General features: G+C 43.7%; 1 protein-coding gene across 1 annotated transcript in view; it reads right to left on the bottom strand.

Annotated features, from left to right (window-relative positions):
* Positions 1 to 5,610: 5,610 nt before the first annotated feature.
* Positions 5,611 to 14,187, bottom strand: part of TRAP1 (TNF receptor associated protein 1) — a 34,941-nt gene continuing 26,364 nt past the window's right edge. The window contains exons 13-18 of the mRNA XM_089659970.1: positions 12,419 to 12,604; positions 12,193 to 12,331; positions 11,878 to 11,963; positions 11,152 to 11,297; positions 8,378 to 8,450; positions 5,611 to 6,076 (exon numbers count right to left, since the gene is read on the bottom strand). Coding sequence (XP_089516096.1) covers positions 5,975 to 6,076; positions 8,378 to 8,450; positions 11,152 to 11,297; positions 11,878 to 11,963; positions 12,193 to 12,331; positions 12,419 to 12,604 — 732 coding nt within the window. The 3' untranslated portion in view covers positions 5,611 to 5,974. The remainder of the gene's footprint in view (positions 6,077 to 8,377; positions 8,451 to 11,151; positions 11,298 to 11,877; positions 11,964 to 12,192; positions 12,332 to 12,418; positions 12,605 to 14,187) is intronic.

Genomic DNA, 14,187 nt, shown 5'->3' with positions numbered 1-14,187 from the left:
TTAGAGTACTAAGGTCCACATGCTGGTCCAAACCAGATTAGAGGAAAGAGAGGATATGGGGAACAGAATATTCCCAGGGGTTAAGATGCCTGCTTTCACACAATCCAAAATGTGTCAGCCAGATGCGATGGTAGATCCTACAAGAGGTAAATTTTCTCACTTTGAGCAAGGTGGAAAGGACAGTCAGAAATGCCCCTATTATTTAGGACCTGGGTTTCAACAGCCATGCCCTTAAAGCCAGTGACTGAGAAGCAGGGTAACTAGTGACTGGTCTCTGGTCTGTCCGGAGGAGGCCAAGTTGCATCCATCAGAAGTCTGTGTACCAAGTTCACCTGGGCCAATTTGTGGAGATGAGTGTCACTGGAATCTATTCGTCCTCTATCTTGAGTAGACAAGGAAGAAGGCTCACTGGATGGAATGCATGCATTTGTCTGAACAGGGACCAAGGACCCACTAGCACCATCCATTGTGAAAGCCAGGGGGAATCCCTGGACATGGCCGTAAGCATGTTTAGTTTTTTGTTGAATCTTTAGACAGTGATGTCCACATCTAACATTCCCCATGTCAGAGGATCAGGAAGATCTCTGGATGGAGGGATCACTTCCATGAGTTTAGGCATTGGTGACCAAGTCCACTTGCCAATTTTCTAGTCCAGATATGTAGATAGTAGAAAGAGTTGGGATATGGTTCTCCACCAAGGAGAGAATTAAGCGTTTCTTTCAGGGCTGCCAGACTTCCAGGCCATTGTTCGTTTGCACCGACTGGGTGACCATGTAGTATAGGGGTCCAGTGTAGGGGAGTCAGTCTTTTGGCTCTGTTACAGAATGTTGCTGTGGAGCAATGACTCCTGTGGTGAGCCGGTTCTCTGAACAATTATGGAATTATAGATCTCTTTCTATCCCGGTAGACTTGCACCCATCATTACCACCTTCCAGGGAGAGGAATGTAGATTTGCCAGATTTTTGCTTGGCTGGACAGCAGTAGTGGGCGATCCAGAGAAGGAATCTACACACATGGTAATTTTGAGATTGAGTTTCTCTTACGTAGAACTGAGCTAAGAGAATGGCCTTGAAAGACTATTACAATGAGGTCCTGAACCCTTATGCAGAAGTGAGTTGAGGGGTGCCTGGTTGACCTGAGATTCCGAAGGTTGGCGCTCAGAGAAGCAATATTTTCCTGGGGATCAAACATTTTTGCCTGGGTCGTGTCTAAAATCAGCCCCAAATTCTCTAAATGGTAGGAAGGCAGACTTCTTGAAGTTTATCACCCATCCGAAGGTTTGAAGGAAATTGATTGTCTGTTGAATGTTGGAAAACAGGTTTGTGGCTGAGGAATCCTTCAGTAGAAGGTCAACTAGTGGGTTGGGCTTCTTAAAAGAGAACATGTCACTTATCCCATTCAGCACAAGGAAGCAAATTCTCTCTAAGAGGCAGTCTACACCTGCTCTTATTTGGATACTGTGCATCCTTCACTGCAAGCTATAAAGAAAATTCTATATGTTAGCTTACTATAAGGGTCTGCACAGTAATATTACCCTCTCTCCCACAAATGAGCATGCTTAAGTGTGCAACAATCCTTTCTGGAAACACCTTGGTGCATATTATGGAAACTCAACCTGCCAACAGCACTTTCACAAATCCAGTAAAATGTGATATTTAATAGGTTGCAGTAACTGTATCTGCCACCAGGCAGAGCACACGTTGCATCCACCTACAGTAGATTACACTGCTGCGACACAATCACAGTCTCTACAGATTCATATGGTAAAAAATCTAGCTGTCGTTCACATGACCATTACATGAAGCCCCTGATGAAAAAAGAGCAATTTTGACTTACCTTTAAATTCCATATCCTGGAATACAGACCATCAAGAAAAAAATTTCACCAGCACACCGAGGATCACCAATATGGGTCCAAAGGTTTTAATAAACCATCACATAGTTACAGCATTGCCTTGCTGTAACTATGTGATGGTTTATTAAAACCTTTGGACCCATATTGGTGATCCTCGGTGTGCTGGTGACCTTTTTGTCTTGCTGATTCTGTTCGGTTCCAGCCGACGGTCACTGCAGCACACACTTATACACACAGCCAAGTTTAACGCAGGAACGTGTGCGTTTGGATCATACACTTGCATTCTGGAATACAGACCAGGACACAGGCAGAGTACTCATACACCATGGGTTAAGGCAGCCTTTCTCAACCAGAATGCCCAGCACCCTGAGGTGCCTTGAGGTTTCCTCAGGGGTGCCTTGGCAAAATGTCTACAAATTACCGACAAATTGTATAAAAGCCAGCGGGTGGAACAAGCCTGCCTTTTAGTTACACAGTCACATTTTCATTGTGCACCATTACGACCTGCTAGCCGCCAGAGTCCTAACAACCAATGACATCATCAGTTGATAAGGAGGATGTCAGCTGCCTGCACAGCATCCTAGTTTGCCCCTCTCCGTCAATGCTGGGGTCACATTAGCCCAGCGATGGAGAAAGACTGAGGGAGAAGAGGAACACTGGAATACTAGTCAGTACCAGTGTGCAAAAGTGTATTTGCTTTGGAAGAATGAATCCCCTCTAATGTTGGGTGTCCTCCATGTGTGGATGTTGCTGCGTTATATGAAACCATTAGAATAGTTTTTCACAGTTTAGAATGGGGTGCCTCAAGACTGTCCATAATTTTAAAGGATGCCTTGGGAATGTCCATAATTTTAAAGGGTGCCTTGGGAATGTCTCATTTTAAAGGGTGCCTTGACTGAAAAAAGGTTGAGAAACGCTGGGTTAAGGGTGTGTACCTTCCAGTGATTGAAAACTGGCAAAGCTTTAGAGGACACACCCAGTGGGCACCTCTCCTATAACCCACTTTGTGAGTTCTCAGTTTTGTAACAAGCACTGGTGAATAAACCAAGGAATGGAAGGGAGGGTGTCCTGTACTGTGGTGGCCCGTGATTTGGAATTTACAGGTAAATCAAAATTCCTCTTAATCTTGCAGTAGAGGACACAGGCAAGGTTATTCATACAGTCTGGAACATCCCCAGACAATGAATAGGAAGGGTGGGCAACACTGAGGCAGAACTGCGCCAACAGGCCCAACTACAATGCTAGCTTTAACAAGTTTCACACGGTCACGTGCTTAGTTGTGACTAAACACGTGACCATGTGAAACACGTTAACAGCTAGTATTGTCCTGCTGCTATTTGTGTCCTTTTATGGATCAATAAACTATCTTCACTTTTTCATCATATCTCCGATGTACGGCCAAACCCGTTCTATCTATGACAATGGTTCACTTTAAAGAAAACCTGTCACAAGAGAAACGTGGAGGTTGTCATTGCTGACCTTCCTTTGTTTTAATGGTACCTGCATGGTTATGGCACTGACTCCGGACTTCAAATGTTTGTCTGACTTTCCTGATCTGCAGATTTGTCCCAGATCAGTGAAAGTACTTTTGCCATGGAAATTAGCATTAAAAAAGAAAAACAAAAAGTTCCACAATTGCAGTCTTGTATTTCTTTAATGATAAGATTACTTTAGGCTAATCACCTCTCTGCACAGTGACAGGGTTAAAGCAGAACTAAACTCTCCCTTCCACAGACAGGAAAACTAAAAACGCTACGGTTTAATTTCCAAAGCCTATAAAGTAATTGTCAAATACAAAGGATGAGCTTGCTTACCATGTAAAACACTTTTAGGGCTCATGTACACTGCAGCTGATAAACTCACGTTCAGGAGCTGTTCTGTGTTTTTTTCAGCAGCCCCTGAACTCTCCCTAATGTTTTCCTATGTGCCCATGTACACATCTTCGTTTACAGTCATTTACAGGCATTTGAGTTCACAGTCGTTTTTTTGAACGCAGAAAACTTGTGTTCAGCAGTCGATTTTATCAGCGTTTCAAACACAAAATTCAGCTAAATTACATTACATTACATTGAGTTTATATAGCGCCAAAGGGTTTGCTCAGTGCTGTACAATAGAGGGGGGGACAATACATGAAACATTACAGCAACTACAAACAGCACACGAGGGGTTGCAAATCGCGTTTATAAGTGTTTGTGTTTGAAATTTTTTTTTAACTGTTCCCGATGCTGTCCAGAGCCTTTTTTCATCATGAAAAATGCATGCAAAGCGTTTTCAAGGTACTCAGATGGACAAAACACTGAACACAGGATGTTCCTACCAAGCTTGTCACACATTGCAATGACCAATTCACACCTCAGACCTCTCCCACCCTTGGAAACAAAAGATATGTTAATGATCATTCACACCTCAAATTCCTCATGAAGACCCCCTGCCAGGTGACCTTAATGACTCCCTCCATCAGACACCTTTCCCACCCTTGGAAACAAAAGAAATGTTAATGAGCAACTCACACCTAAGCTAATCTCAACACATGCTGCTGTCTCTGCTTCTACTCTCTGTATTTCTCTGAAACAGTCTGAAATAGTTAATAATTTACCACTTTTCAGTGCATTCTGGGCATATGGGAGGTTCTCCTGTGCTTATCTTTATAAAATGCTTCTAAGCGCAAACGCGCATAAACACGTTATGCAAACGCAGCTAAACAGACTGTTTTTAACCTATGTTTTCCACCAGTCAGTTTCCATCGTTCAGAAGTGTCCAAAGTACATGGGGCCTTAGGCTCCAAAATCCCCTGCCAGCTGAAGCTAGCGCCATCTTGTATAAAATCCAGCACCTTACCTCCTGGATACTGGCATCTGCCCCACCACTGCCATCACTATTAAATGCCCATTAAAAAAAAAAAAAAAAAAGTCTCACTTTAGATCAAACCGGATATCGTATGTACTCTCCAGCGCCTCAGGATATGCACAGCCAAAAGGGAAGCCAAGGGTATCAGGACAGCGACAACCAAAGGAAATGCTCCAGGGGTGCAGCCCCCCTCAGACGGGGAAATCAGCCACTGGATAGAGAGAAAACAGTTGGTGCACACACCTAGTGCATTATCCAAGGTTTATTGTAGGAGTGAAATATTAAAAACATACTCACAGACGAAGCATGTATCTAAAAAGCATAGAAAAATGACAATGGCCACAACGGCAGGCAAGGTGTTCTCACTGTCAGTGCGGTCAAATGGCTGACGTGTTTCCTTTCCTCAGAGCTGATGACCAACCTCTGATGCTGATGTATGATGAATGGAAAGTAAGAGCCTCGCTGTTGATGCCTCATTTTTCTATGCTTTTTAGATACATGCTTCGTCTGTGAGTATGTTTTTATTGTTTCACTCCTACAATAAACCTTGGATAATGCAGTAGGTGTGTGCGCCACTCTCTACTCACTTTAGATCAAGTTTCATAGTGCTACTACATCAGCAGCTGCTCGCTTTATGGCAAACAAAACAGAAGCACATATCAGTGGATGCTCTTCAGCATGGTTATAGTGCCACTATACAGAAACTATAAGGGGGGGGGGGGGGTATTTTCGGAGGCTGGAGAATTATCAGTGATGTTGGAAGTAACATGAAGGTGAGGCTTACATCAGGCTCACAAGAGACTAACAGTGCAGGCTGATGTAAGCATGCTCTGTGCAGACCGCTGATGTGAACGCAGCAGAGACTGCGCATGCATTACACTGCCTAAATGAGAAAGAAAACTGCAGAAAGACCACAACGTTTAAATTTTAATGACTTGATCAGTAGCTTTGAAATGCATGTTAAGGTAAGCTTTCATACAGGACAAGCTCATATTGGCGAGTTTAGTTCTGCTTTACACATCACGCCTCAGAGCTACACTGTGTAGCAGACAGTTCTCATCAAGACAATGGTGGTATTCTTACTACACAGATGCACAGACTGACACTCCGTGACAAGCTTTTGAGTCTCTTGAAAAAGTCTCTTTCCATAGGAAACATGTCGGCTGTAAAGAAAGAACAGCGGCTTCTTGAAATGAGCAGCCAGAAATTAAGTGGACTGAATGACGGAACAGTCACTGGCGGCTAAAATGAGATGCGGGGAGCACGAGAGGGATCAGTGTTTCTCCAATGCTTTTGTTAACAACTCGTTTAAGCGTGCCACCATGGGTCGGGGGTCGTCATTAAGTCCGGCTGCAATCATTGCGCTCTCGTAAATCTGTATGGAAGTAACAAAGATGGTTCATATCTTACAGATCACAGCACAATTCACAATTATGATGGACCAATTTACAAAGCTATAATCATTATTTGCTACAACAATTTTCTGTTAGCAAAGAACTGAACGGAACAATTACTATGGAAAGTAACACATGTATTATAGCCAGGGGCAGACTGACAACTCATGGGGCCCCTGGGCAATAGGGGATCATGGGGCCCCTGTGTCCTTGCCCAAACTTAAAAAAGCCTATGAAAAAGGTACCAGCATCTCATGGGGTCCCCTACTGACCCCGGGCCCTCGGGCAGTGCCCGAGTTTCCAAATGGTCAGTCCGTCCCTGATTATAGCTGAACTGAGCTGGAACTGCAGGGAAGAGATCTCTGCATCAAAATTACAGCTGTAAATGCTAAGCAGAGATACTTAAATGGGAGATCCTTTTCACAGCAGGATTCTGCTTTTTTTTACACAGAGGGAAGACCAAAACAGAAGGTAAACTCCCTTAGTTGGTTTCATACTTTCTGGAGTTCCACCAATGACAGAAACAGCTAGTTGTATAGACATGTCCTACAACCAGCCATGCACAAGCTTTGTGTCTGAAGAGGAGGGCCATATCCATATTTACTATGGTCACAAAAATACTAGCAACTTTTCCTCCAGGCCCCTACAATGTTTATAAACGCATGTAGTTGATAAAACTGCCTAGTGCTCATGACTGTTGGCTTCATGCACATAGATGTACGAGTCTGTACAGAATAAACAAACTGCACATTTTGGTGACCAGGGGTTTCCAGTGCCCCAAACATTACTCACTTCAACTCCAGAATTTTTTACCCCCCCACTTTCATGAACAGGCCATTTTTTTATATTTAGCACTGCGCTACTTTAACTGGTAATTGTGCGGTCATGCAACTCTATACCCAAATAAAATGTATTTATTTTTTCCACACAAATAGAGCTTTCTTTTGGTAGTAGTTGATCACCACTGGGTTTTTTAAATTAAATAAACAAAAGATCAAAAATTTGCAAATCCAAATCAGCAACTTATAGTGGGACTAATAGTGCAGCGAGCAATCTGACACAAACTGACATCACTAGTGACACTAATACAGTGATCAGTGATAATACTATACACTGTCAATGTACTAATGACACTGGCTGGGAAGGAGTTAACATCTTGGGGTAATCAAGGGGTTAAGTGTGTGCCTAACAAGTACTAATGTGTGTATTATGTGCTTCTTTTTATTAAAAATCACTTTGTTCCTTTTCCCTGCAGGGAGAAAAAACAAAGATTGTTCCCTTTGTACAGAGCCCTGTGTTGATTGTCAACACAGGTCTCTGGGCTGTGATAGGACACAGACGATCAGCAGGTCCCAGCCCTGAATCATTTGCCGGGGACCTGCTGACAAATCCTGCGCCCTATACCCAGAAGAGGCCAGTGATATATAGGTACATCACTGTGCCTGTACGGGTCGCCATCCACAGTGCATCGTGGGTAGGCGGTCCTTAGGGTGTAGACAACTGTATGCAGATACTTGCATAAAGTAACGCGTGTGCACAGATGTAATGTCCGAACACACACTACCCGCATGAAGTCTTATCCACTGGCCTACCCGACTATCCCCAACAAAGCTTTTACTTTGGCCAGATTCCTAGAATGAGTAAAGCAGTATGGCATGGCTGGAGGTGCAGGTCTGTTAGGATTCATGCACACAGAAGCAGAATCTTGCTGGCAGAAAGATCATGCATAAAAAAATGCATTCAATGGTTTGTAAAGTAACATATCACAATCAATCAGAATCCATCCTGCACTGGTTTGACTTTAGCAAAGTAAAATCTGATTGGTTGTTACTGCATTAACTATAACGAATAAGGCAGATTTTGAAGATAACATGGGATAGGAGATAGGAATTCTCCAGCCATGACATTCCTTAAAGGAATCTATACTAGATGATGATCATAGCATTTTTCCTCTAGGGACCCACTAGGTGAATGTGTATGCTAGCCGAAGTATAAACCAAAAGATGGTATGTATTTGGGCTGGGCTAAGTAAATGTTTAGGACAGCCCAAAGACATAGCAAAAAGAAAAAAAAGAGTGAAATGAAGAAAAAAATAGCTTTTAGCCATAACGTAATGCATGGGCAGTTAAGCCCACTCTCTTCACTATGTGCCCATGGACAGCCAAGGTTTCTGTGCTCAGAGTGCACTCCCAGCACAGTGAGCGAGCTGTCAGACAGTTCCCAGCTTCTATTAATGGTCGGGAGCCGGTGCTCGAGAACTTGCCTACAACTGGTTTACTTACCTGTTCCAGAAGTAATTTGGCCAGATCCAGGTCTGTGTCTTTCAGCTGTCCTAACTTCTTAATTAAAGGATGCCTGTAAAACAATGACATACTGTAACATAGCTGGACATAGATATCACAGTGCTTCGTATTGGCTTTTCATGTGCATTTTTACTGGTTATGAATATAAGAAGCCTCCTATTTTTCACTATCGTTGCAATGTTTGGTATGCATCTGTCAGAGACCCACGAATCCCCCCGATTATGGTTGTCTGACTGGTTACTGGCCCTTTTCTGAAAGACTGTGGTGAGCTTTACTTTTAGTCCTGTTTCTACACATCCCAAGGCTGGCACTCTCATGGTAAAGTCCAAGACTATGTTCCAGAGGCACCTTGAGAGTAGTGTGTGGCTACCACAAGAGGTATGCTACTGAACGCTCTTTTAACAGAATGCTACTGAAAGTTCTTAAAACAAACATATGCCACTGAAAGCTTTTAAAAGCAGGCAAAACTCCAGACAGATATAAAGAACTCATATTTAATAGACACACTCATTAAAAAAAAGTTAAAATGCACCTCTAATACAGCTAGTTTAACCACTTGCCTACCAGACACTTATACCCCTTTCCTGCCCAGGCCAAATTTCAGCTTTCTGCGCTGTCGCACTTTGAATGACAATTGTGCAGTCATGCAACACTGTACCCATATGAAATTTTTATCATTTTTTTACACAGATAGAGCTTTCTTTTGGTGGTATTTAATCGCCACTGGGTGTTATATTTTTTGCGCTATAAACAAAAGAGCAAAAAATTTGAAAAAAAAAAAATGTTCTTCTTTATTTCTATTATAAACTTTGGCAAACAGGTAATTTTTCTCCTTCACTGATGTGCATTGATAAGGCTGCACTGATAGGCAGCACTGATGGGCACTGATGAGGTGGCAGGGATAGGCAACACTGATAGGAGTCACTGATAGGTGGCAAGGATGAGCTGGCACTGATGGTTGGCACTGATCATCAGTGTCGATCACTTCTCTGACAATTGCCATGTATCAGCAGTACTTTCCTCATGCTGTGATTTTATGAGTGTGAGGACAGCAAGTAGCACCATCCAAGAAATGCCATCATACCTCAAAAGTTAGCCTAGGCCAGAGTGCAATCGAGTAAGCCCCCTGTATGGGGGTGGGGTGAGGAGGAGAGCAAGCCACCATCAAAGTCTGGGGAAGGTGGAGGGGACCCCACAGGGCCAACCACCCCAGGGAGCACCCGCATCCCCCAGTGTGGGAAGGGAGGGGGCATTTCTACTTACCGATCCATGGAGTGTGCAGATAAGGCTCCCATGACAGATCCTCCTCTCCACCGAAGTGAGGGGGCTGTCAGCCAGGGGTAACACTGTGACACAGACTGTAGGCACCCGGTCATATGTGTCCCCGTGAGACGTTTAACTCGCTGCCCGCCCTTATCCGTGGGACATCGTCGCGGCTGACCCAGCACGGAGTTAGCGGTCTTCGCGTGCTCGCTGGTCAGACTGGGGTGACCACTGGATCTAGATTGTCCAGCCTGACTGTTGATCTCCACAGTAAAAAATCCCAGGGAAAAAAATAAAAGGCCATGGGTCCATAAGTCCCAGCAGAAAAATATATCTGTACTCCTGAAGACCCTAGGCAGAATGACTGGAGTCCTATAGCAGAGAAGGGGTTTTATGCCCAGAGAGCACTGCCCATAATAGGTGCCGAAGTTTTTTTTTCTGCCTAGTTTCCTACTCCTGTAGGTGGGGCTATAAAACCCTACTTAGTCATGGATAAATAAGAGGATGCTGTGTCCATCAACGAACGTAAGAGAAATGTGTATTTCTTTATTTTTCTTTCCCAAAAGGAAAATGTATCCTTTAAAACAAACCCGTGCTTTTATAGTTTCAAGATAAGTTAGTTCACCATTACAAAAACTGCCTATACAGGTAAGGAGTGTCTGTAGATAAAAACAAACTGTGCAGCCCTGACTAAAATTACATGATGCTCTTGTTATAGATGTAGGCCATTTACATACCTTCAGAAGCCTTACTGGAATACTTCTAGGACATTGCGAAGAAAGGCTTAGCTCTTACTTCTCACCTTCACCAGGAGCAAGCTATTTCTGTGATTCAGAGCCCCTTACATGTTCTGTGATGATGAAGGTGAGCTTTCCAGTCAGGCTTCAAAAGGTATGTAAATGGCCTACACCTACAGCAAGGGCATTATTCAACTTTAGTCAGAGCTGCACTGCTTATATTTATCTGCAGACACCCCTCACCTGCTTAGGTAGTTTGTTTGGTAAAGGTGAACTAACCCTTTATGTTCCCACACAGTATCGGCATATAATTACATTTTTTTGCTCCCCCCAACTGCTCCATTCAATATTGGGAGCTCAAGAAAATGGCTGATACTTTTCAGTATGAAGGCGCATGTGACAGTACTAAGCCAATAGGCACCGTTACATGGAAAGTCCATAGCAGTTGACATTTCTTGAGCACACACAAACGCAGGAAAACAGCACACATTAACGTGAGCGCTTACTGAGCAATATTCCTGGGATTTTTTACTCCTTTTTGCTGGGAAGACAAAACTAAGTGCTGGGTAATTTGTTTTGTGCGGTTATATTAAATTGTCCTTCAGAAGTGCACCTCGCTCCAATTATGTGAGAAGGGTCCCATTTATACACTTGCATAAAATTATAGATAAGGATGGTAACTTCACTGCCCAAAGCAACCCTTAGCCGTACAAAAATCAACCACATGGTTTATTGGTACAAGTGATTCCTCACCCAGTGTTTATCTCCAGTGTTGGCTGCAAAAGCTGCGCTCGCTCCTCGCTAGTTTTTGCTAGCTGCTGAGTGCGCAAGAAGTGTCGAGCAGCCCCCATCTCCAGTACAGTAATCATAGCCGGGTGAGTGTCAAGACGTGGTGTAACCTGCAAAGATGGAACACAACTAGATTCAAAGAGTGATGTAATTGTCAGGCTACGTCTATTAGCTTTTATCCTACATCTGTACAGCACAATGAATAATTGCATACTAACATTGCATTTGTGCAGGGCTCAACACCCACCTATGTGCATTTTATGTTCTACAGGTGCCTGTGTGGGTTTGTTTGGGTGCTCTGCTTTCTCACATAACATAAAAATATACTGCAGGGTTAATAAGCGTTCATCCAAAATCCGCCGCTGTGCATGTGTGCATCTGTAAGGCTGGGATATTAGATGATAAGCTCCTTCACTGAACTAATGTGGATGGCTTAAAGAGACTGTCTCCTTAACCACAACTCTCTCACCTCTCCAGTGCTCACTTCCTTCTTTAATGACTGCCACTTCAGAATACCTGAAGCATATTTTGGGCATGGGAGAGCATGTGACCTCCTCCCACAACGCAGTGCCCGGGCCTAGCACTCCTTTAAATTCTGACGACAGTAGACACTGGTTATATGGATGACAGTTGCACAGAAGGAGGAGCAGCAAGTGAGAGCTGGAGAGGTTCCACTTTAATTTTCTTTACCTTAATATTGGCCACTCGTGTCCCCAAGCCATTCCTCATCCAAGCCATCAAATCTTCTGCTTCTTTCTCAGATAGTTTGTCAGAAGCTGAGGAACAATAAAGATAAAGGGTTACATCTTGGCTGGGCAAATCTTTAGGTTGTCCTAGCATAGGCTTCTGGGAGTGTACCAGATATGAAAAAAAAAAAAATCAGTGGGTGAACAAGACAGTAAACACTAGAACACAGGGGTTACCTTAAGAGACTAAGCACACTGTAAATACGGACACAAGCTATGTTACTGCTCCCATTTATATTATTGATATATGGGGATATACCTGCCCTACTGTCCTCAAACTCTTCCTCCTTGTAGTGATCCACCACGATGTCTGTCTCCACTGAAATAAGCTTCTTCTTATCAAACTCTCTCAGATGCAGAAGAGTCAGTTCATCAAACTGCTCAAAGCAGAACAAAACCTGGAAGAGATGCCGTGAAGAGTGTAAAGGAGCAAGAATGCACAGGAAAGAAAAGATACACAAAGTGAGAACTTCCAGCTACCTCACCTCTGTCTGTTTCTTCTTCATGGCTTCATAGTAGGGACTGTGCTCAGCAAGGTGGCGGTTGGGGGCACACAGATAGTAGATGTTGCGGGTTCCTGCCTGCATACGGCTGCAATAGTCAGTTATGCTTGTCTGCTGGCCTGCAGGCAGAGCTGAGGACTCAAACCGCAGCAACTTTCCAATATCCTCCTGTTATAAGTTGGAAGAAATAAATATTTATGAATGAATACAATTATACCAGGGACTCATCAGTGATACTGCTTACTGCATTTATTTTGTTCAGGTTGTTGCAACCAGAGCTAGATCCCAAGGCAGCCTTGGCAGGAGCCTAGGACCTGGTAGATGTCCAGGGGGCTCAGCTACAACCTTCATCACAAGGGGGCTCAGCTACAACCTTGGTCACAAGGGAACAGAGGGGCGCCAGACTAAGTACAGCTGTGCTTGGTGAGACCTTCTACAGCGAACCAACAATGCTCACCAAACCTTTTCTGTAAGGTTCTGCTGGTGCGCCCCACGTACAGCATACCACAAGGGCAAGAAAGACAAACTACATATGTTGAAGAGCAGTTATAAAAGGCCCCAATGGGGTATGCTTTCCTATAGGGAGACACCTGGACAACGTACAGATATGCCTGTCTCTTTTTACCTTCGAGTGAGTTGCCAATTGTATGTTTTTAATAAATTGCACCATTAATGTGCCCATCAGAGTGCCCCTGTAAGTCTACACCCAACCTTGAGGGCGGACAGGAGCTGTGCCGGGATCCTTGCTGGACACTTGTGCACAGGCAGAAGGCAGGTGCCAGAGACAGTGAGCTGAAAGGGGCGGGGCGCACACGTGATGTCATGTTGCCGTGACGACCGCCCTGCTCAGCAAGGGATCTGTCATTGCGGGTTGGCGGTCCGGGCGGCAGCGCTGCCAGGGCTGTTCGCGGACCACGGTCTGCCATTTAGTGACCGCTGCTCTAAAGGTGCTGCCGCTGATACCGCTTATTCTCGGACTTTTATTTATTATAACACTCCTCTAGTGCCGATTGTATACTATAATTTCTGCGTTACAACTGTGTCCCTTCCCAAAAGAGGATGCACTTATAGGTAACTAGTGTCTGATGGGACAGGCCATGCCATGCCAGTACAGAAAATGCAAATGGGGAATCTTCTTTCAACCTATTGGAATCCTTTTCAGTTGTACAAGAACAACAGTTTCAGGCGTTCCCACCCTTCCTCAAGTTCCTGAGTGGAGATGTTCAAAACTGGTATTCTTGGACATACCTATGTACCATTACCATTAGAAAAAAAATTATATTCATTGCTAAATTTCTATTCTGCATCTACAGAGAGAAACACTTCTTTGGGTTTCGTATAATAGAGTGGAACCTGCTCTATCATTAATAAAAAAAAAATCTCTATGTAGCCCACCCTACTCTTATATATATATATATATTTGTTTTTTTGGCATATATTTATTATGTGTGTCTATAGTGCACAGTTACTGTGTTTCACTGCTTCTCAAATTTCACAACAGTTCTTCAAAGGGCTGCCACTGCCAATCTCTATGAAAATGCTTGTTTTCTAGCTGTTATGCAGCTTCTCTGGCCACAATATGATCCAGTAGAAGCATTCCCATTAGAAAATTCAAAGAAAAGTCTTCTGCATGCTTGTTCTAAGTCAGAGATGCAAAGTATTAACAGGCAGAGATGAGCATGGCACTCAGGCAATGTGCATTTTTAAAGGTTAACAATCACAGCCTCCATATTTCATGTATGACAGGTGTG

The sequence above is a fragment of the Staurois parvus genome, unplaced genomic scaffold (genome assembly GCF_062004578.1).
Source record: "Staurois parvus isolate SC_StPar_1 unplaced genomic scaffold, SC_StPar_1.0 ptg001193l, whole genome shotgun sequence".
Classification (NCBI taxonomy): Eukaryota; Metazoa; Chordata; class Amphibia; order Anura; family Ranidae; genus Staurois; species Staurois parvus.
Note: the sequence above shows the minus strand (reverse complement) of the source record. Positions and strands in the feature narration are given on the sequence as shown.